This window comes from Ruditapes philippinarum, unplaced genomic scaffold (assembly GCF_026571515.1).
Source record: "Ruditapes philippinarum isolate M1 unplaced genomic scaffold, ASM2657151v2 ctg862_1_1_1_1, whole genome shotgun sequence".
In the NCBI taxonomy this organism is placed as follows: domain Eukaryota; kingdom Metazoa; phylum Mollusca; class Bivalvia; order Venerida; family Veneridae; genus Ruditapes; species Ruditapes philippinarum.
The window spans coordinates 66856-91449 of NW_026864928.1; the positions used below are offsets into that span (position 1 = coordinate 66856).

Here is a 24594-nt window from a genome sequence, read left to right on the forward strand (position 1 = left end):
AAATGTTGTATTTTGTTAAAAAAAACTATTTCACGATATAACTCTGAAGTTTTTATAGATCATGTAAAGAAAGCAGAGAGAGTACAAGTAGAATACATGTATATTCTGAAAAACAATATTTAAAACTGACAAATGATATGTTCATTTTTTGTGTCCATCCTGCTGAATATGTATAATGCACTTGTCATGTATATAATTTTGAATTATACATTGTTCATTTAAATTACCGGTAATTACAAAAATATTTTAATTGAGCAGTAAAACTGGCCAAAGTACAGGCTACCCGGACAATATATTTAATGACACACACCTTTTATTTCACGGCCTACACTTAGTGTACAACACTATACTTTTGCTCTATTTTAAGGATCATAAATTCACTGTCAAAAACAAAGAGCATAGTTTATTACTAATAATGCTGATTTATAAACATGAAATGGATCAACAATATTAAAATGCAAATGGTAATAAAGTCACTTATTTTAAAAACATTAAAAATGAGCATTATGAGATTCATTAGACAAGATCATGCATAAAATAATTATACAGGTACCGTTTAACATTTTCCAGATATTATGGTATAATGAAGAACATCATTATTAAATGTATTTCAAATTGTAAATTCTAACACTATCTGGAATATTTTTTATATGAACATATTCAACCTACACTTTATTCTAAAATGAAACAAGCAATTATCATAGTATTGCAAGCAATCCATAAGTCCCCTACCGGATAGAACCCCATCAGCATTCTGAAGGGCCATTGGCCATTCACTAATGTGTAAATTTTTCTCTATTTTAAGTAAATTTGTTGGAAATGTTCTTTAAAAGTGATCACAGGAAAAAGTTTTTATGAACAGACAGACAGACGGACTAAAGGACACTCTAAAGTTAATATTTGAAACATCCCTGTTACCAAAATATAACATTTTAAAAAGCAAAATTCTTAAAGAGGAGATAACTCTGGAATTAAAGATGCAATTTCATAAAAAGTTTCAGCTCTTTTTGACTAATCACAAATATTGTTATATTTGCCATGTTTTAAGCCTATTTGTTGCCAAGGCAACCAATATTTTTTCAAAATAGGAAGAACAGATAAGACATGCATAATCTCAATACTGCTATCTACCCACATGTCAAGTTTCATAAAAATATTTCCAGTACTTTTTGAGTTATCACTGGATTCAGTTTATGTGTAAAATTTGCCATATTTTCAGTCTATGTGTTGCCATAGCAACCAGAATTTTCAACATAGGAAGAAACGAAAAAGACGTGTATAATCTCCAGACTGCCATCTACACATATTACAAGTTTCATAAAAATATTTCTATTACTTTTTGCGTTAACATTGGATCCAGTTTATGTGTAAAAATTGCCATATTTTCAGTCCATTTGTTGCCATAGCAACCAGAATTTTCAACATAGGAAGAAAAGAAAAAGACGTGCATAATCTCCATACTGCCATCTATCCATATATCAAGTTTCATAAAAAAATTTTCAGTACTTTTCAAGTTATCGCGGGATCCAGTTTTGTGGACGGACGGACTGACGGACGGACGTTCTCACAGGAGAGTAATTATGTGGCTACTCTATTGTTCTCTCTATTGTTCTTTTTAGCCACGCAAAAGAAAATAGCCACATAAAAGCATTACGGAATGAATGACATCAAAGAGAACCTATTGTCCCTCTAGCCACATAATTACTCTCCTGTGAGTGCGGACAGACAGACGGACGGACGGACAGACGGACGGAGGGTAAACCTAAAGTCCCCTCCGGTAAACCGGTAGGGGACTAATAAAGCTATCATTATGTATACATGTACTTAAATATAAATGTATATGCAAAGTAATTACTGTATGGTTGATAACATAAGTTAGTATGTGTAAATGTGGGACCATCAAGATTTCAATTAGAAATATTTTGCAAGTTTTTAATTTCTTTTCCATTTAAATATTTGTGATAACAAAATGTTAATGTAAGGAAACAAGATGAATGATTATCTTATATATCAATATTTGATAGACTAAAAAATCTTTAATCAACATTAACATAAACATGTTTTAATAAACATTCTGTACAAATGTTCATACCAAGAGAAGTGGGATGCCACTTCAGCTTCAAATTACATGTATTGCAACACATCAAGGCAATATTAAAAGGAAACTTTTTTTCACTAAAATTTTGGCTAAAACCCAAGTTAATACCCTGTAAAAATGATTATGTCTCATTGTGTACAAGACGAAGCATAAAATAGACTCAACTTTGCATTCTTAATGCAAAAATTGAATCAATTTAATACAGCTGTCTCTCATTGTATATAGAATGTAACCAGTAACTAGGATGTACCAAAGTATTTCTGTCCAAAATGGTTAGGTGCAACTGGGTGAACCTCTGAAGTCAAAATTGATAGATCTGGAAATTTTGAAATGATTGCCTTGGCAGCTGAAAAATAAAAGACAATAAACTATTGTTTAAGAGTGAAGAGTTTTTTTAAGCTAAAGCAAAATATCTTATCTAAACTCTACTTCAGTTTCAATGTTTTGCCAAAATTCAACATTAAATTAAAATTTTGACTTTATTGACCAGAATGTGGTAAAGGTGAATGTGGAAAAAAAAATAGTGTGTACATACAAAATAACTCTATACATTCCATACACATTACTATAAACATTTTTTCTTTTTGTTGGCTTTCAAGTCGCACACTACAATAGTAAGGTCATATTACAACTTTACAGCTTTACTGGTAAAGGAAGATCTTAGGTGTTCCCCTCTACACATTATTAAGGCAAGAGCAGGCATCCAAGGATGACCTACGACCACCCATAAGCTAGCTGGATAGATTTCTCACAATAGCTGTTACATGTATTTGAAACAGTGAAATGAAATAAAACTGCACAGAATATTAAACTTTTATGTTATCTTTGTGCTTGAGCAGAAAGTCATGCTTGTTAATTGGCAGATTTCACATCATTTTCTATAAAGTATTATATACATGTAGGTGTGTCAGTATAAATTGTACTACTGAATATTCCTAGTGTTTTTTATACTGGGACTCACCTGGTTTTCTGAGTAAGGAGAAAAAAAACAACTTCTCAACATATTAAAATCATTAGAATAATATAGCTGCCAAAAACAGACTAAGAAATGTTGCTTCAAAGCAAAACATCTCTTGAAACAGAGCTCAAGAATTTAAGAACATCCTGTATTACAAGGTGTTTCCCATATGAAACAAAATGCAGGATCATAAAGAAATGTATCATTACACTGCTTCAGTTAATGACTGAAATATTTAAATAATTTTTACCTTGTGGAGTAATGAAGAGATTCAATAAAATGATATTTTTCTCTTGTACTTTACTCTGCTTCAATACATTGAGAGCTTTGATCACAGTGTTACCAGTACCTGTAACAAAAATTAAAACATGAATATAGGCAGCGAACAACATAACATTAAATATAATTTTGTGAATTAACTAAACTTCATAGGCATGAAATTTTGTGGTTTTGCCACAAAGAACATTTTCACAGGTTATTAAATTTGTGGACTGTCTATTTTTCCAAAACATTAAATGTAAATAATGTGATGCAGCAGACAAAATGAAACTGACCTATCCTCTAAAACATTGAAAATTAGTGCCCCATGAAAAATAATGATGTTACAGTATACAAATACATGTACACTGTGAAGGAGATGTTTTAATCTGTTTAGTATTTAGATATGATTGATGGGTTTACTCTGGCTTCTTTCCTTTTCCTAAAGATTAACACTCTTATAAATATATCATTGTTTATAACAAAACATTAATGTGCTGAAGAATGTTATCTACATTACTATCTATCTACATTACTGTCTTTTTTTACAAATATCTAGCAGCCCTTCCAAATGTTTATAAATGTTAGTAAAAATTTAAGTAAACTGGAACAACATAAAAGTTTAAGCAAAATCTTTTAAAGACAGCACTTCATTATAGAAGATGTGGTTATCACATTTTAAAAACAATTTATACTTTATAATAATTTTATAATACATTTCTTTCTTTTAAAAAAAAAATCCAATGATGCCTTATATAGTCATCACCAAAACCCTTTCAAATCTTGTTTCCCCCAGTCTCTCAAATACTGATGCCTCAAATATTGTCGTCATCATCAAATCTTTTCAAACAAATAATCTTATTTCCCAAAGTCTCTCAAATATTGTGAGTAAAAATCTCTTCAGATTATAAAGAAACACACTGGCAATGAGAAAATATGGTTCAATACTCACTCATAATAGGATACATAAGTAGAACTTTTCTGTTCTCTATGTCTGGTGGTAACTTGGAATAAACAACTTTAGCATCATGAGTGTCCTCATCACTATGTATCAAGATCTTTCCTATCCTTATTGATCTACAACAATCCCTTAAACCTTGCTCCATGGCTTCCCCTGAAGTTATACAATCTTACATTTAAGTAAGAATACTTGTGACCATATTCTTATCTCTCTTCATTTTAACATATACATTGTATTATTTGTTATAAAGATTTTTTACTTATTTGTTATAAAGGGTTTTGGCAAGTTATATTTCCCAGTGTAAATGAATGCACGCATATATAACACAGGCCTTTAAGGAAAGAGTTATATAACATACAACCATTTATACATAGCCATATAACCTGTCCAAGTCTTTAAACCAATTTATAATACTGCACAATACCTCTGATTACAAAAACAATATACTTCATAATATTTGTTTAACAATACATGTACCTGTAAATTAATAAAAAAACATGATAATCTGTTGACTATAAACATTAGAAATGTACAGTATTATAAAAAACTATCTAAGACATTGCTTTTTCACTTAGATAACATAACAGAACAAAGTCTTAGTCTTATTATCTCATCCATCACTCTTCTATTTTCATTAAAACATTCACGACTGCCCATGTACACTACATGTATAAGAATTTCGCATTACTGCATCATAAATTGTATTACTAGTTTAACATCACTTCATTAAGAAGGCATAATTCAACAAACTTACCACTTCTCATTATGCTGACACAACAATTGCCTTTCTCGTATACCAGTCCATTATATCTGTTACCTTAAATAGAAAACAAGTCTTACATTTTTTTTACTTTTTTGGCAGTAAAACATTTGTCTGTACTGTTTGTAATTCTAGCAGCCATTATAACAGGCATATTCCTTCAATTTTAAGCAATACAAGTCTGCACCATTTTCTGTCTACCCAAATTTCTATAATGATAAGTTAATTTTCATACTGAAAAAAATCTAAATCAATATTAAAGAATTATATTCAATAGTTGCATAATCAAACCCTGAGAATGCTATCATTAAAAATTAAATCAACAACTATAGTCTATAGTACACAGGATTAACTATAAATATAAATGTATATTCAATGCCACTTTAATTAATGCAAGAAATGTTTATCAGAGCAACAGATAAGCTTTTAAAGTAAATTGGGTATTACTCCATCATTTCTTTTGGAATTGGGTATTGGCTCCATTTAATTGGGTATTCCAAAACTCGCTCACCCTATGATTTCAAGATCAAATTGGGTATTTAATTATGAAAATATGAATTTTAGGTTTCAATATCAATAAAATTTAAACTGTTTTAAAAAGAAATTAGGATTATCAAAAATGAAATTAGGATTAACAATTTAGATCTACTAGAATATTTCACAGTTGTTTTATTTTTTATATAAAATGCTCATGTTATATTTCATAATATCTTTTAACAAGTTCGTTTTCTAACTGACTTTTTAATATTTACGATTTTTTTGTTTCATATCACTTTCCTTTTTGTACAACGTCATATTGCTTTCAAAGCGTCTATTGATACAAGTGGGACCTACTTATTGACAGTCTCCGCAAAATCAACGGTCTCTGCCGGTCTGTAAAGACCGTCAACCTGAGTAGAAAAATCAACGGTCTCATGCTTAATTGATATGACTTAGTCGGTCTTTGGAGACTGACGACTGTCGAAGACCGGAGACCGTTGATTAGTTAGCATTGATTCGGGAATATTCGGATAGCATGCACATCGATATAATTTGTCCAAAACTACGAGCGTACGACAGATTAATTTTGTGGTGATGAAAATGACAATACGCACGGGTTTTTAAGACAATTGCGTATTTTATTTTTTTAATGGGTTTTGATACCCATTGTTAAAAAATCAATTGCGTATTTTATAAAATTAATTGCATAAATACGCAAATACGCACCTTATCTGTTGCTCTGTTTATACAACTTGTTGACAAAAAAATAAGTTTGTTCTATAAGAATAATTCTGAGCAGTTACACAACTTGAATCTAAATTATAATTCCATGATAAAGAACTAACCTGTGGGTGTAGTAATCTCACATTCTTTGTATGGTAACTGATTCAAACCTTCTTCAACAATCAGTCGAATCTATAAAATTTCAATGAAAATTTTGAAATTCCAGGAAACAATACCAAAACATGGTCATGTATTTTCTTACAAATCTAATCTTCATACCATTCTACCTTAATTATATCATTATTATGGATTCATAATATTAGATCTAGAGAAATTAAACTTATAATGTATATTGTCTAGTGACCTGTGAAAATTTCTTCAGAGAAAACATCACAAAAAGTAGAGAATTATACCACTGAATAAATAGAAAAAATAAACATATATTTCAAACTTCATACCAATCTGTCAGCATAGAATACAAAGTCACTTCTGTTTGTCGTTCTGAAAAGTAAATGCATGTGCTACAGACAATTTTATTCTAAATGTATATAAAAATATTATAATTTATGACCTTAGTGAAGTAACTGATTAACTCTTATATAATTAAATATGAGTTAACCTGTTACTACACTCTTTTGAATTATATAAGTGAACAATGTTATCTAATAGCATTGATTATTCTAAAAAAATAACCTCTATACCCATACATGTGAACTTTTTTTGATGAACAAGTGGGAGATTTTTCTTCAAAAAGGGGGAGATTTTAGAATTTGCAATAAACAAAGAAGAAAGTTCCAACATCAAAAATAGGGAGATTTCATTTATTTGTGAAAATGCCTTTATTTTAAGAAAAATCTTTGAAAATAAGCTGCAGAAACTTTCTGTCAGAAAGTGGGAGTCTCCTGCTAAAAGAGAGTTCATATGTATGTATATCTAATCTAGTCATGAGAGTTACCATTTGTGTTACAATCAATAAATGATAACTAAATGGTCCCTAAACACAGCTTCATATTTTTATCTGACTTTTGACCTCTTTGTGTGACACTGACTTTGGTCATGGGGACTTCAATTTTGCATGTGACACTCTGCCTCACAATTAAACATTTGTGCCAAGTAATATCCTAATCTATGAATGCATGAGTTTTGCTCTGGACAAACCTTTTTCAGTTAGCTCTAAATCAGTAAATGTGACCATGACCTTTGACCTAGAGACCTGGATCATGCATGGAGCAATATGTCTCATGGTGGTGAACATGTCTATGAAGTAATCTAAAAATTCTTTGATGCATATAGGAGAGAGATATGCTCTAAACAAAAACCTGGATATTCAATCATCTTTAGTGACCTTGACCTTCCATATTTTAACCTGAATTACATGTGTCACAGCGAAAGTCACGATAAGAAACAATAACAAGAACTGTCACAGGAGACAGCAAAGCTCGACTAATAAAATACTGGACGCAGTAAGGAAGACAAAACTATGAAAGAAAAATCATAAGTTATAGTAAAAAAAACATTGTTAACATAAATTCCAAGATCAAGGGGAATAATTCTGGAAATAGTCAGGCTAGAGTTTTGAACCTTGTCATACAACATGTGTGTAATGATAAGAAATATATATTTGAAGATTGAAGTAGATAACTTAAAAAGTAAAGAAGTTATAATATTTCTTAAAGAAAATCCTCAGTTCAAAGAGAGATAAATCTGTAAATATTGCTTCAAGAGTTATGAACCTTTTCACATAAAATGTAATTGATGATAGGGAATAAGTATTTGAAGTTTAAGGTAGATACCTTAAAAACTAAAAATGTTATAGTAAAAAATAACACATTTCCAAGGAAAAAAATCTAAGTTGATGGGAGAAATTCTGCAATATTGGTGCTAGTGTTATGAACCTTGTCACATAAACATGCGATTTAATGATAAAGGTATATAATTTGAAGTATAAGAATTGACCCCTTAAAAATAAAAAAGTAACATTAAAAAAATTTTTTTTAAAGTAAATTCTAGTTCAAGGGAGATAAATCTGAAAAAATTGGTGCTAGAGTATAAACCTTGTCACATAAGATGTGGTTGATGATAACGGTACATGTATTTGAAGTATGAAGTTGATCCCTTAAGAAATAAAGTAAGTAACAGTAAAAATAGTACTTTTTTAGGAAAATTTCAAGTTCCAAGGGAGAGATAATCTTGAAAATATGGTGCTTGAGTTATAAACCTTACACAGTTCCATTTGCGGCCTACATTGCCAAATAAAAGACTGATCACAGCTTAAACTTTTTTAAAAGTGAGCAGACCACAGTTTAGTCAAACCATGCAAGAATATACTTCAGCAAAACAACAAAGGGCCTGCATTTTTCAATTATAGTCACCTTGCTGTCAATAACAAACAACATAATCTTGAAATCCCTATGTCAAAATAGGACAATCACATGTACATGATTAACAATCAATCCTGGAAGCGTGTTTATATATTATCTTCCAGCAAATGTCAAACCCCTCAGGGATGTTAAATGTATTACATTGAACACAGGTTTTTGTAGATTTTTATGTTGCATTTTAAATGATTTTGTATTTTACGCGAGAAAGAATGTCTGAAAATTTAATACTAAAATAGGAATCTGGACAGAGCGAATATCCCTAAAATTTTTAATCCAACCAACAACACAATTTGTTCGAAGTTAAAACAATCCCGAGGGTCCTGTGGTTATAATTTTACCATCTTAAGCAGATGATTTTGGATGAATTGACACCAGCTGTTGGGGTGAAAGTTGGTATTTATCTTTACATCAGTAAAACAACAATATAAAAGCCTCCAAAATATTGTAACTTTATGTTTAAAAACAAATATCTGCTTTAACCTATTTCTCTACATCAGTCCAGTAAAGTAAAGTAAAAGTGCATGATAATAAAGACTAAGAAAAACACTAACTTATCGCGGAGAACTGTCTGAAGTTCTCGCACATTGTCATTGACCACTAATCGTTTAAAATTTGGTCCAAAATCATAATCTTCAAAATTTTCCTTTTTAAGTGAATCTTGAATCAGATCTGGTTCCATTTTCTGATATGTAAAGTAATCAAAATAAAGCGTGACTTTTTTCACAATATTGCATGGAAAGTGCCTAACAACACCGGATGTAGTTTTGTTTGATAGAAAAAATAGTTCGCAGCTTGGCATAAATTGCTTACGACTAATTTCCAAAACAGATAATTCTTTATTATATCATTATAATGCCTGATGAGGAAATAATTATTTTCGCTACTTATTTGATGAAACGGTATTATTTTGTGACTGACGGTAAGCGCCATTATACACAACCGAAAATAGTTCCAAATGTAAGGGAAGTTACTCTTACAGAAATGGCACAGCTACTGCTTGGCAGATGTCATCTGTCATCCAGTAGATTTATTGTTGATTTATCCCCAAAAAATTTTTTTACAATTGTCAAAATATTTCTCACAATTTCTCAAAGTCGAGTTTAAAACATTTTATCAAGTAAGTTTTGTATGAAACATTTTCAATTTTCCAATCCATTAATAAACAGATATTCAATGTGATATTTGCTCTTTTAAGCTTTGATGAAATCGGCATCTTTAGAGTATGATCTTAACTTTGTATGATGTCACAGACCTGAAATTTTGTTAAAAGTGAAAATTGAAAGTGACATCAGATTGTTCTGAATCTTACCATGCTCATACATTTAATCATATAATCAGTAACCTTATTTTTTATTCTTTTAAATCTGCGGTTTTGAATTTTAATATGTGTCATGGTTCAGAACTGTTCACTATTTAGGGGAGATGATGTGTAAGCGGCGGATAGCTCGGTCGGTAGAGCCGCGGAACGGTATTCCGAGGGTCCTGGTTTCGAGACACGGTCAGGCTGCACATTTTCACACCCTGTGACATACAACTTCAACTATTTTCTTACTTAATGTTTGTTAATTTACAGATAAAAAAATCTATAAAATTATCGATTGTCCAAAAATTTACAGACTGTCCATAAATGTCACGATCATATTCTTGTTAAATAAGTCTTACAATTTCAGTGTTCAATCTAGAACAAATTTCCAGAGGGCCCTTTGGGCCCATCAACTTTTCAAAAGGGGGTCATTTGAGAAAAAAGGGGGCCCACATTTAAAATGAACATCAAAGTCAAATAAGGTATTGTATCTTTTAAATTTAAATTACTTGTTCACATACTATATATAGACTAAACACGGTTGCAAAATTCGATAACAATCAACTCAACTAAAAAAAATGACATTATTTGGACCTTTTTTGAGAGTTCTGTTAGCGTTGATGCAGGCTCAATTTTAAGAACTGATTGGTAAAGAAACAATGACATAATGTTCAAAGAAACATATGAATCTTATTTTATTGTTACCAGGGATATTTGATAATAATGTTCAGTTTTTTAATCAGCGCCCAATATATAAAGGAAAATTATATTTTGCAATTAGCTTTGTTGATGAAGAATATAATCTTACAATAGTCGCTAAAAACATTTACCCTTCTCAATATATCCAAGCGAAAAACAAAGTGTCAACAGGTGCTAAGAGAATGTATATTGACATACCGGTACCTTTGATCTTTTGTCAGGGCAGCAGTTCTTACGTCGCGCTTAAGATGTCTGTATTGATTAATGATATGCACAATGTTTTAGCGCCGACCAGCCAAAGACCAATCAAAGTTAATCTAATCAATTGTCAGACACTCCCTAGCCAATCATGTTTGATTAGCTCCATCTTTAAGACTAATGTCACTTTTTTAATTGGATGAAGGCATGTTCGTAATAATTTATGCACACTTCTCTATAATTAGCTCGCACCTTTTCACAAATATAGTTTTTTTTCCTCCGGAAAGTTATGACATATTTATTTGTTTTTACCGTGAAAAAACTATAACTACACGCATGTATTGGTTTATCTGTGACAATTTGTTTTGTTTATAAAAACTGTGACTCAAAAGTAAGTTATAGTTATGGTACAAAGAACAGGTCTGCATAGTATTTTAAAAGGGTTACTGAGTGCGGTAACTATCTTGTTATACTTTTGTTTTTCTATACAAACTTCAGTTTAGAATTCATTATTTATTAATATTATTCACAAGAATTTTTTTATGTACTTAATCAGGTTTAAGAAAGCATTCTAATGTCATGTAGGGCATTTTCTACGAGTGCGCCCGTCGGGCCCACGGCTGAATTTGTTTTGCGCCGGCGGTCTTTTCAGGGGGTCACTGGCGCAATGGCACCCTCTAGATTGAACACTGCAATTTCATGGAGCAATACCTAGGATACCTGTAGGATGACTCTTGGCTCTGATGGAAGGGCCAAGCCCTTTTTAAGCCCCTCTTCTTTTGACAATCTTTCACTACTTCTTCTTATTGCTTATTATTCACACCCTTCTGTTGCTAAGATATAGAAATTATTAAACAAAGAAATAATAAGAAAAAAAAGATTTTTTATCAAGTTTTCAACAATTAAAACTTATGTGTCAGACTGGATTGTATTGTGTTTACAAATCATTCTTGTCAGTCATTCTTTGCATTATACATGTATAATTTTATTTTAGAGAAAACACAGCCCAGTCCTGAATAGAAATGGTTTGCCTTCACCAGCATGGACTTTTACAGATGTGGTAAGACTCTGCTATTTTTCTGCTTCTTGTTTCAGTAGGAAGTTATTGTGTTACTCTGTGCACTCTTAAGTATAATTTATCTCTTTTGAATTGAATAAAAAAAAAAAAATTTATGTAGAATTCTTTTTGAATGTTTTTGTCATGTCAGAAATACATGTTCTAATATTGGGGCTGTATTAAACTGACTTTGTTTAATATGGATTCTCTTAGTTATTCGATAAACTTTGTTATTTAATTAACAAATAGTTATTCTTTGGGATATTAGTTTGAGATTTTTTGACACTTGCACATAGGCAATTAAAGTTTGCTTTGTCATAGATCAAGAATATCATTGTAGAAATTCCCATGGCGAATAAATTCACGATCATGTTTTCATCCTGGGGCCTCAACCTTTGCTCCAAATGAGTTGAAAGGAGTGAAAGATGAACCACATGCGAAAGATATAATTAAGTCCATGTTTTCATACCTGTGGCCAAAAGATAAACCTGAAATTAAAGCAAGAGTGATGTTAGCACTTGGTCTTCTTGTTGGATCAAAGGTAAGTTTGATGTGAAACTTAAAGTACATAAAGTGAAATCTCAAGTTATGTTGTTTTTCATTTGTATTATAATGTAATGAAGCACATATTTGTTAATGTTATAAGGTTCTTCACCTGATGAAATTTTTGTATTCTTATTGAAACTTTGTAACTGTTTTATGGAGAAAATCTGTGCATTGTTATTGACAGTAAATGTTGAAATTAATATTCAATATCATAAATTTACTAAAACATTATATATTTGAATGTAAATGTTGTAAGATATATTATGTTTAAACATATTTATTAGTCCTATTGCGAAAAAAGATCTTGTAACTCTTGCCACATTCAAGTCTGCTTCGTGAAATTAACCAATACTGGTGACCTATGAGGAAACCTGGTCATGACCTGAGAATGGATTGAACCCATGATCCCTTGGTTGAGAGGCAAACACCTTAATCCCTAGGCCACTGCTTCTTTTTGAAGATTTTTTTTTAAGTGGCCTTTTAAATGTTATTTTTTGTTTCTTTCAGGTTATTAATGTTCAAGTCCCATTTATATTCAAATATGCCGTAGATTACCTCAATCATCCGGAAAACTGGTTAAATCTGGACAATCCTGCTAATACAATAATGACCACAGCTACAGCAATTCTGATTGGTTGTAAGTGACAATGCATTTTGAAAAATTTGATTGTAAAAGAATTTTTCTAGCATATTTTTCCTATGAAATATAATGAGGAACTTTCAGCTGAACCAATTTAATAGTACATGTACATGTATATTGTGTGGAGCAACTGCATCGTAATTAATGGATTCATACATAACATTACAATTGTGAAATGAATACATTGTTTATTTATCTTTATAACAAGATGGCGTTGGAAGAGCTTCAGCCTCAGGTTTCCATGAGTTACGGAATGCTGTGTTTGCGAAAGTAGCCCAGAACTCTATACGAAGGGTGGCTAGAAACGTATTCTTACATCTCCATAACCTTGATCTCAGTTTCCATCTCTCCAGGCAGACTGGTGCTCTTTCCAAAGCCATTGACCGTGGAACAAGGTATTTCATCTGGGTTGTTGTTTTTTAGCTTTTGTGATCGCTTTTCGTCCGTCGTCTGTCCGTCCGTCCGTAAACTTTTACTTTAAATGACATCTCCTCATAAACCACTAAGCCAATTTCATCCAAACTTCACAGGAATGTTCCATTGGTGGTCACCTTTAAAAATTGTTCAAAGAATTTAATTCCATGCAGAACTCTGGTTGCCATGGCAACCGAAAGAAAAAACTTTAAATATCTTCTTTTAAAAAACCATGAGAGCTAGAGCTTAGATATTTGGCATGAAGCATCTTCTAGTGAGTGTCTACCAAGTTTGTTCAAATAAAAGCCCTGGGGTCAAAATTGGCCACGCCCCAGGGGGTCATTGATTTTCCCTATATACATATAGTAAAAACTTAAAAAATCTTCTTTTAAAGAACCCAAAGAGCTAGAGCTAAGATATTTAGCATGAAACATCTTCTAATGAGTGTCTACCAAGTTTGTTCAAATAAAAGCCCTGGGGTCAAAATTGGCCCCGCCCCAGGGGGTTATTGATTTTCCCTATATGCATATAGTAAAAACTTAAAAAATCTTCTTTTAAAGAACTCAAAGAGCTAGAGCTAAGATATTTAGCATGAAACATGTTCTAATGGGTGTCTACCAAGTTTGTTCAAATAAACTCCCTGGGGTCAAAATTGGCCCCGTCCCGGGGGTCATTGATTTTCCTTATATGTATAGCAAAAACTTAAAAATCTTCTTTGAAAAAATCCAAATAGCTAGAGTTTAGATATTAAGCATGAAGCATCTTCTAGTAAGTGTCTACAAAGTTTGTTCAAATAAAAGCCTTGGGGTCAAAACTGGCCCCGCCCCTGGGGTGTCAATGTTTTTAACTATATTTAAAAAACCCAGTGAGCTAGAGCTTAGATATTTAGCATGAAACACCTTCTTATGGTTGTCTACCAAGTTTGTTCAAATAAAAGCCCTTGGGTTATATGTGTGTAGTAAAAACTAAACATCATGAAACATCTTCTAATGGGTGTCTTCTAAGTTTGTTCAAATAAAAGCCCTGGGGTTTAAACTGGCCCCGCTCCGGGGGCCTATATACAGGTGAGCGACCTCAGGGCCATCATGGCCTTCTTGTTTAGCTCACCTGTCACAAAGTGACAGGGTGAGCTTTTGTGATCGCTTTTCGTCCGTCCGTCTGTAAACCTTTTCTTTAAACGACATTTCCTCATAAACCACTAAGCCAATTTCATCCAAACTTCACAGAAATGTTCCTTTGGTAGTCAAATTTAAAAATTGTTCAAAGAATTTAATTCTAAGCAGTACTCTTGTTGCCATGGCAACTGAAAGAAAAAACCAAAGAGGGGAGGGAGGAAAGGGGGGTGGAGGTATATAGTAAAAACTTAAAAAATCTTCTTTTAAAAAACCCTAACAGCTAGAGCTAAGATACATGTATTTAGCTTGACATATCTTCTAATGGGTGTCTACCATATTTTTCTTCTTTTAAAAAACCAAAAGAGCTAGAGTTTAGATATTAAGCATGAACTATCTTCTAGTGAGTGACTACCAAGTTTATTCAAATAAAAGCCATGGGGACAAAATTGGGCCTGCCCAGAGGTGGGGGGGTCATTGTTTTTCCCTATATGTGTATTGTAAAAACTTTAAAAAAATCTTCTTGTAGCTAGAGCTTAGATATTTATCATGAAACATCTTCAAATGGGTGTCTACCAAGTTTGTTCAAATAAAAGCCCCTGGGTTAAATTGGCCCAACCCCTGGGGCCTTTATACAGGTGAGCGATTTCAGGGCCATCATGGCCCTCTTGTTTAAACAAATTTACAATATTATATATTATATTTTTTAACAGAATTTTACAAAGATAGTGTGTATAATACACTTTGAATGCTGTATCTGAGATTGTTATGATAATTAAGATTTACACATAATTTTTTTGTCATGAAAATAAGCCTGATGCTTTGATTTAGGCAATGTATAAAAGTTTTTAACACTGTCATCTCAAATTGGGATGTATTTGTGCATAATTTTTGCTCTGAAATTCATAAGAACAACAGTTTTGAGGAATTTTCAAGTAAATACCAATTTTTTCAATGATTTTAGAAAGTTGTTTCTAACAAGTCATGTGACCATGTACCTGCCAGGTAGGTATTGTACAATAGGACTTCTCCTGTATATGAAGTTATGAATGATACACTCTTTCCTAACTTTTTATCATAATATCAAGTAGCTATATATTTTGATGTACATTATATTTCAGAGGAATAAATTTTGTATTGACAGCACTTGTGTTTAATGTGGTTCCAACAATATTAGAAGTGTCACTTGTAACTGGTATTCTGGTATGTATCATAGACAACATCACTTGTTCATATGACATCATTAAATAAGTCTGTATTGTATTTTAATGACACAGATATTTGTTGATGTTTATTTAACAAACCTATATTTTGAAAGACCATTTAGAATTTAATAACCAGCAAGTTTTTATGACTGTTGGTATAATGAAGCAATGCAGTTTAATTATCATGGTATGGTTTTACTTCATGATATTTTATTTTAACCTCTCACCAAATCATGTAGAATGTGCAAAATATAACATAAGAGGTTATATTTCAGTGGTATAAGTGTGGACCAGAATTTGCGCTGGTTACCTTGCTTTGTATTGCCTCATATTCCACATTCACTCTGGCTATAACACAGTGGAGGTATGTTTGTTTGACACATTCAAAGTTTGTTGTTATTTTTAGTTTCCATAGACTCTTCCAAGAAAAGTAAGTGAACTGTATTATGCACCCTAGTGTAAGCACCACTGTGACACTTTTTTGACACAAGTTTTTGCATTCAAGTTGATATCTCCAAAATTACTGAAGATAATGGGTTGTGCATGTAACCCCTTTCCTTACAGTCAAGCCAGGGCTCACGCTGTCAGTCGCCATAGTCGCCATTTGCGATTATTTTATAAGATTGGCGATTATTTTTGCATTTTGGCTACAAAATCTGGCGATTATTTTTTACTTCCAACAGTGTTTACATAAGGTGTAAAAATAGATAATGAATGCAGTAGACCCAATTAACACAAGCGGGGTAGATTTAATTGAGTGTCAACTTTTTATCGGTCACGCATCGGTTACATGAGAGCATTATAATAGCCATCAAATATCTGTCAATCAGCCACAAAATAATCTTCTTAAAGTTGATAAACTGGATATTAACCAACCCAAAATTTACCGTAAATTGCAGTAATGGCAAATTTTTATTTTTTTTTGTTTAAAGCTGCTTGACTAAATCGCCAGTGGAAAACAAAAATGATAAAATATTTAAAAAGTATTTACTTCCAACCAACTTTTTGCACAACAACCAAAATGGTGAATATTTCTTCAGAAAACAAAAAATCCTATTGTCACATATTTTCGCGACACTGATAATTTTGATATTTATTTAAAGGTGAAAATAAGCTATGTTCTGTTTGAAAATCTTTACTGTTATGACAGCTTATATTGCATTAGTAATAATGACATTTTTCAGTTAGTTACTAAGTTTAAAGGCTGCATTCTGTGAATGAGTTTGCGAGTGTAATTTATATAGCCTAATATGACCTACTCTAGTTCTGTGTGAAATGTAGAAATTGACTGTGGTTACAGCTAACACAATTTGAATAGAACAAACAAAATAAATTGTCTGATAACAACATTATGTAAAGTTATAATGAATCTTTAATTTTATTCTTATACAGTTATAATACAGTTATTATACTATATAACATTTTTATTTTGTTCTATAATCACAATTAAAGTTGTGGTTCTATGTAAAAAATGTAGTTATCAATATACACAAATGTATCAGTTTATTTGAGAATCTTTATAAAACTGAAAAAGTTTTATATGTAATGATTATTTAATCAACTGCTTATGTTGTTGATCGCTAAATCGTGCGTAGTCTGCTGAACTTTTGGCTATTATTTTTTTTAAGTAAAAAATATTGGCTATTATTTTATTTGAGCCAGTGTGAGCCCTGCAAGCAATGAGAAAAGTCTTAGTGTCCTGTCTCACAGACAGCTCTTGTTAAGATATAAACTGCATATTGTTAATTTGGAAGTACTGTAACCCAATTTATATTTGCGAATACAAATTTTCGCGTTTTGCCGAGGTCGGACATATTCGTGAATATTAATTTCCGCGTTTTCTTGATTTCCGAAAAAAAATATTCGCGGATTGGAAAGTCTGATGGGGCCGTTAAATCCATTAGCCGACTATTAATCTTCAATAATTGAAGTCATTATTGGTGTCTTAAATGGGATTAACAATACGCTAGCCTTATATTGTTTTGGTAAGTGAATTGTGATCACAATTCAGCAAAACATTTTCCCTATATATGTACATGTACGCATCGTTCATCTCCATTTCTTAACATGTCGTTAAAAGGGCGGTTGATAAAAAATAAACCCTCAGAATGCAGGGATGTTTCGGCATCGTTTTAAAATTCGAATATATCCGGTCAAGTAGTTTTGCATGAACAACGTCTAAAATAAAAATTTCTCTCCAATTTATTGCGAAATTGTGCGGACTTATCCGCGCAAACAAATATTCGCGCTTCGTGGCCATCCGCGAATAAAGCGAATATTAATTGGTCGCAAATATTCGTTGGGTTACAGTAAACTGCATATTGTTATTTTGGAAGTAAACTGCATATTGTTATTTTGGAAGTAAACTGCATATTGTTATTTTGGAAGTAAACTGCATATTGTTATTTAATATAATATATACCAAGTTTCCTGTCCTGTGCTATATTTAAAGTCAAAGTTTCACATATGATATTATACAGGACAAATTTTTCTGCATTATGTTATTTTTCAGGACAAAGTTTCGTGTACAAATGAATAAAGCTGATAATGAGGCAGGAAACAAAGCTATAGATTCCCTCATTAATTATGAAACTGTCAAGGTATGAACCTTTAAACTAATAACTTCCCATAGCATACAACTTCAAAGAGTACAATTATAATTTTTTAGATAAAAATCTTTTTCAATCTTCCACCCTTTGTCTTTAAAGAGCTATAGGTATCAATTTTGTGATTTGAGTCACATGAAATGTTTTCTTAAGTTTGTGCAATATAATATTGCCAAATATTTTCTCTGCTAAAAAACTATTTTTTCCAACTTATTTGTATGCTAAAAGCTCAATCCAACCTTGATATAATATAACTACCTTACCTGTTGGTACAATTTGCTACATTGAAAGTTTTTTTTTACAAACTAATGCATTTCCATTATTTGTCATTTAATATACCTGTATATATTCTTTCAGTGTGACAAAAATGTTTATGTCATTTTGCATGTTTTGTGTTATTATAGATATATTCGCAATTTTAGTATTTCAACAACGAACAATTTGAAGCAGAGAGATATGATAAATATTTAGCCACCTATGAAAGTGCCTCATTGAAGACAACAACTAGTCTGGCATTATTGAACTGGGGTCAGAATGCTATATTTAGTGTAGGTCTCACAGCAATCATGGTGTTAGCTGGTCAACATATCATGGCAGGTTAGCATTTGTCTATTTCATTTGGATTAAATATTCAAGACAAATGTTGCAGTCTATTTAGTAATACTTTGTAAGGAAGCTAATCAGTTATAAGAGATTAGGTGACATTACTTACATAGAGGATATTTGTTTGTTTTGCATGTAAGATTGAAATATATTTCACTGAGTGAACCACAAGTTCGCATAGCCACAAGTGAAAATAGAATAGCTGGTTAACGAATGAAATATATTTCAATCTTTATATGTTAAATAAATAAATTTTCTTTTTATTTAATGCTTTTTCAGGAATTTTAAGTATTTTTTACTGATTTTTCTGCATAATGTCGAGCATTCTCCTTATGACGTCATCACATCATGATGTCATATTATCAATTTTGAAATATAGTTCTGTTAAATTTTTCTAATTTTGTTACATTTTTAACATGATGTATGATGACATTGACTTTCTTTTCCTAAAGAAGCAAAATTTTCATATGACAGCATTTATTTCTGCTTATTATTCCTTTTAGTTATGATATTCCTTTCATCCGCATTCAGATAATAATAGTCCGGCTTCAGTGAAAATTATATTAAATAAATTTCAGTAGTGGTTTATCAAATTTTAATCATCTGTTATATTACAGTAAAACACTGGAAAGCATGAAATAATATCAAGTATTTTCCTCCAGCAGTGAATAAACTTTGACCTTAACTAGTGTTTTCAATTTGTTTTCATGTAAAGGGTTCCATATGGAGGAGGGGGGACGGGAGGGGAGTTGCAGGCTAGCTAAAAGGGAATATTTAATTACATATAAAAGTACTTAAATATTAAAATATAACCTGTTTGAGCAGTTTTATCAACAGTTTAATAATAGTAAGGTTAAAAATTAATGTTACCATGAAGGAGGGAAAACAAAAAGAATGAGGGGGAAATATATACTCCAAATAACAATGTGAATGCCAGGTTAACCCGACCTAAAGAACATAACTATGGATATAATTTTGCAATTTTACAATTTCACTATTATATTACAGGTACAATGAGTATTGGAGACCTGGTCATGGTGAACGGTCTTCTGTTTCAACTATCATTACCCCTCAACTTTCTTGGTTCTGTATATAGGGAAGTTCGCCAGTCTCTCATTGATATGAACGCAATGTTTAACCTTCTCAGCATTACACCTAAAGTCATGGTGAGCATTTATACTTAGTTTAATAGTAGCTTGTGAAAGTATTTAAACAAACATGTGAAGAAATATTACTTAATGAAATTGAATGAATGAATGGTTTTTGTTTTGCTTCTATATTTAAATGCAAAAGAAAAATTTATGAATGAAAGAAGGTTAAACTTACATAAGCGGAGAAATAGCTTATCTTATTCATAGTTGTTAATTGATGTCATATTTGATATATGTGTATACATACATGCTTCCAGTACAGCACCTTGTTTAATATTCAATGTTGGTTATAAAATGCCTTTAATGGTTAAATTATAAGTATAGTATATTGTAATGTTAATCATTGCATTGATATTGAATGTTTATAGGTCAGATATACATGTAATTTCATAATTATGACATAATTATGTGAAGCGCCTTTAAGTATTTATTTCATTAAATTAATAATAAGTGTCAGTGAATTTTTTCACAATATATATATTCTAACGAAAAATCTTTTATCACTATTCATAAGCCTAACCAAACATTCAAACAAATGAATAAACTTGGTCAACTAAACATGTACATGTTATTTCAGGCAGACCCAAAAGCACCAGAGTTGAATATAGTTGGGCACGAGGCAGCAGTTACTTTTGATAATGTTACATTTGGTTATTTACCTGAACAGAAAATACTCAATGGGCTATCTTTCTCTGTACCAGCTGGGAAAAAAGTTGCCATCGTTGGAGGTAGTGGTTCAGGGTCAGTGTTAAGTTAAAATACTGTAAACCACCATTTAAATCACGTATAATCCCTTAATATACTAGTATGTCCCCTTGACTTTTTCTGTTAAGGAAACAATGCTTGCTTGCTAAATTCTTCCATAAACAGTTTAAAAAGCTGTAAAAATAAATCCATAGCAGTATATATGGAAAAGGATATACATGTATTGTAGTTTAGAGCTTCAAATTGTTCTGTGGTTACATGTATATGGTTTAGAGCAATATTCTGTGTTTTATAATGTTTGTCCAAATCCCAAATGAGTTTATTCTTCAAGCTTGACCATGATTATTTCTCACATGAAATTGAAATTATTTATAAAGAACTTGCAGTCTGCTGTTTTCTAAATTGCACTGAGGTAACCTAACTTTGAAAGGAAAGATGGTAAAGACTTTGAAGCCTTTTATCAATGGATATATAAATTAATGTTCTCTTTAAATTTGTTTTCTGCATTTATAACAAGAAGCTAAAGTAATATTTGTTTAACTAGTTAATCTAGAAAAATGGATAGATAGATCAAACTATTTTACATTTGTTAAAAATAACACAACATACCTTAGACATATACATGTAATTGATACACCTCTCTTGTTGTGATGTTATTATCTAATATACCAAGAAATTCTTTGAAAGGTGAGATTATTTTTAGACCTTTTCTTTCTACTTTTGAACTTTGTTATTACTCTCTTTGTTATGTAAATGATATATTTACAGGAAGTCTACAATTGTTAGGTTGTTATTTCGTTTCTTTGACCCTGATTCTGGAAACATCACAATAAATGACCAGGATACAAAACTTGTTAATCTGGACAGTATGAGGCGTTCTATAGGAGTTGTGCCACAGGTAAACAATACTTCTTTATACTAGTGAACCTAGCAAGATTCCATATGATCATGACTTTAAACATAACACTATAAATGATGGCACTAGTTCCCATAGTTTGTAACCTCTAACATGCTGAATTTCTTAAATTAGTTTTCCTGCTTCAATTTTTTGGAACTGTCCATTATCAGTTTTTGGGGATATCAAGATGAAAATTAAAAGTTAATGAGCCAAGAGTGTAGAGCCTGGTCAGACTGGAAAGGTGTGCAGGCTGGCCTGTCTTTACACTGGTGACATGAAAAAGCTAGCTCTTGAAATAGCTAAATTGTAAGAGCTTTATTTATCTATTTCATTGGTCTGTAATTCAAAACTTTGACAAACCATATCTTTTGAATGTTGTCCAATAAGTGTATGATTTTAGACATAACTCCTTTGATATGCAGACAGTTGCTTTTAGGAAAACTGTTTAGTGCTTATGTACAGAATCCAGAAACACTGAACATTATATCAATTATTTTGTGTTTGATTGAAAATTGTTACAAAGATGCACAGTTATCAAAATTTATGATATTTTGCGGTATTGAATTTTTTTCAGGACTGTGTATTATTCCATGATACAGTGTTTAACAATATTCTGTATGGAGATCGTAGTAAATCAGAAGAAGATGTTTATAATGCTGCCAGAATGGCTGAAATCCATCATACTATCATGAATAGATTCCCCAAAAAATATGAAACAGAAGTTGGAGAAAGAGGATTGAAACTCTCAGGTATAGTCAATGATTTAAATAACTAACTAATCATTGTGAAAAATAAACCAGAAAGAAAGACTGACACAATCTCAATATATTTTGGGGGGGGGGGGGGGGTGCAAGTCTCTGTTTAGAATTATGCATGCAAATGACTCATTTTATAAGTGATAGGAATTTATCTTTCTAGCAGTTAATCATATACAGAAAACTGTCTATTATTTTCACATGCTTTCATTTTCATGGCCATTTGGTTCTTTGATGAATTTACTTAAGATGTATGCTACTGAAACAGAATGAAAACTGTAAAATAAAATTTATTTAAACTTTGCATGATTTTAGAATATGATTACAGAAACATTTTAAAAAGATGGTTGTCTACAGAGCTCATTTTTGACTTATCTGCCATGAATTTGAATTTTTCTATCAAAATAATTCTAATGTTTTATTTATGAATTTAATAGCATTTATATGATGTTTGACCTTTAGGTGGTGAGAAACAGAGGGTGGCTATAGCACGAGCTATAATGAAGGATCCACCTATATTTGTGTATGACGAGGCAACATCATCTCTAGATACCATTACTGAACAGGTAATACCATCTATAATACTATTTATCAGTAGACACTTCTCATTTCACTTGCAAGTTGTATTTAATTTGGACCAATTTGTTCACTATGAGATGAAAAAATAAAGTGCTTTATCATTTTGTAGCTATATCATGGCAATCACACATTGCAATTTTCCTTAAGATTCCTCACTGAAATATAATTGTAGCATTTTGAAAATTAAACATTTCAAAACAATAAGAATTTTATTGATATCTGGAATTCCATACAACTTCTCTCAATTTTATCAGTTTTCTTTTCTTATTGCTAAAATAATAGGGTAGAGGCTTGAATATTAATACACATTTTAAACATGTATCAAATTAAGTGGAACAAATGTTATGTCAGATAATTGATTCATTACATTGTTTTCCTTCCAGAACATTTTACGTGCATTACGCAGTGTAACTAAAGGTAGAACTACAATAGTAATTGCACATAGACTGTCGACAGTGGTAGATGCTGATGAGATACTAGTGCTGGAACAGGGCCATGTCGCTGAACGTGGCAACCATTTTGAACTTATGAATAAATCAAACAGTTTGTACAAAGAGTTATGGGAGAAACAAAGTTCAGCCCACTTGCAAGCAGAGCTTGACCTTGCTGAAGAGATTAAATCATAGTGAGGAGATAGTTTAGAATGTGATATATTGTTATGAATTGATTTTATAATCAGTGAATGATTTTTTCTATTTCTCAAATATTCTAAATTATTGCTAGACATGATACATTAAAAATTCAGGAATATTCATTTATTGTTGATGTTGTTTTGATAGAGGAAAGAAAGTATTTTTTAAATATTTTTATCTCAACTACTCAATAGTAGAAATAAGTGCTCACCTGTGAATTGGAGTCAGCTAAAAGTTTAGTTTCAGTTTTGTGTGCTACTTTACACATTATTAAAACTGTAAGTTATTATTTGAAACCTCACACATGTCTTAGGGATCATAATTGCCATTCAATGTCCAAGGTGTATCTCTGTAGCATTATATTTCACTGAATAACTTAAAGATTGTGTATGCCAGATCAGTGTCTACAGCTGTTGAAGAAATGCACTGTACAAGACCCATTACTCTAGCATGGATTGCATTAGAATTAAGAACACTGTTTACTTAGAAAATTCCTGGTTTATGTTTTGCATACCTGACTTCTCTTCACAATCACTGAAAGTAATTCCAGGTATTTCCAAAAGACTTGAGGATAAAATTTTTAGGTCATTTCCCAGATCCAAAACTATGCCTAGGATTATGACAGAATTATAATGGTTTTTGAACTTTTAGATTTCTTGTCAAAGTTTTATAAGATTTATCTCAACAAATGCCATAGGTGTTTTTTTACTTGAAACTTTGTGTCTCCTGAGTCACCATTGTAGGTTACAGTCCAAGCTTCAAGTTCTGATTTGGGCTGACTAGACCTAATATATTCTTAAGATTTTTAGCTCGACTTTTTTTTTTTTGAAAAAAAAAGTAGAGGTATTGCTATAGTCAACGCCGTTCGCAAA

The 24594-nt window shown here is 31.5% G+C and overlaps 2 protein-coding genes across 2 annotated transcripts; one reads left to right on the forward strand and one right to left on the reverse strand.

Annotated features, from left to right (window-relative positions):
* Nucleotides 1–18: 18 nt before the first annotated feature.
* On the reverse strand, nucleotides 19–9391 carry LOC132727297 (uracil phosphoribosyltransferase homolog). Its single transcript, XM_060712729.1, has 7 exons — nucleotides 9171–9391; nucleotides 6697–6739; nucleotides 6361–6430; nucleotides 5030–5092; nucleotides 4267–4428; nucleotides 3307–3405; nucleotides 19–2444 (listed from the first exon to the last, which is right to left on the reverse strand). Exons 1-7 carry the CDS (start codon nucleotides 9296–9298, stop codon nucleotides 2338–2340), a joined length of 672 nt encoding a protein of 223 aa, XP_060568712.1. The 5' UTR covers nucleotides 9299–9391; the 3' UTR covers nucleotides 19–2337.
* Nucleotides 9392–11223: 1832 nt separating this feature from the next.
* Nucleotides 11224–23717, forward strand: LOC132727299 (iron-sulfur clusters transporter ABCB7, mitochondrial-like). The gene is made up of 15 exons (XM_060712731.1): nucleotides 11224–11274; nucleotides 11814–11879; nucleotides 12217–12417; nucleotides 12930–13059; nucleotides 13271–13457; nucleotides 15710–15791; nucleotides 16069–16157; nucleotides 18306–18393; nucleotides 18822–18996; nucleotides 20011–20168; nucleotides 20731–20894; nucleotides 21627–21756; nucleotides 22331–22505; nucleotides 22974–23077; nucleotides 23474–23717. Exons 1-15 carry the CDS (start codon nucleotides 11224–11226, stop codon nucleotides 23714–23716), a joined length of 2043 nt encoding a protein of 680 aa, XP_060568714.1. The 3' UTR covers nucleotide 23717.
* Nucleotides 23718–24594: the final 877 nt, after the last annotated feature.

What these genes read in the sequence shown, in the direction of transcription:
- LOC132727297 (XM_060712729.1), bottom strand. Translation starts at nt 9,298, where the DNA reads ATGGAACCAGATCTGATTCAAGATTCACTTAAAAAGGAAAATTTTGAA. An exon ending in TGTCAGCATAATGAGAAGTG is followed by an intron (nt 4,429 to 5,029) that starts GTAAGTTTGTTG and finishes GTATAACTTCAG; the next exon opens with GGGAAGCCATGGAGCAAGGT. An exon ending in TCTCTTCATTACTCCACAAG is followed by an intron (nt 2,445 to 3,306) that starts GTAAAAATTATT and finishes TTTATTTTTCAG; the next exon opens with CTGCCAAGGCAATCATTTCA.
- LOC132727299 (XM_060712731.1), top strand. Translation starts at nt 11,224, where the DNA reads ATGGTACAAAGAACAGGTCTGCATAGTATTTTAAAAGGGTTACTGAGT. An exon ending in CATGGACTTTTACAGATGTG is followed by an intron (nt 11,880 to 12,216) that starts GTAAGACTCTGC and finishes ATATCATTGTAG; the next exon opens with AAATTCCCATGGCGAATAAA. An exon ending in GTTGGAGGTAGTGGTTCAGG is followed by an intron (nt 20,895 to 21,626) that starts GTCAGTGTTAAG and finishes ATATATTTACAG; the next exon opens with GAAGTCTACAATTGTTAGGT.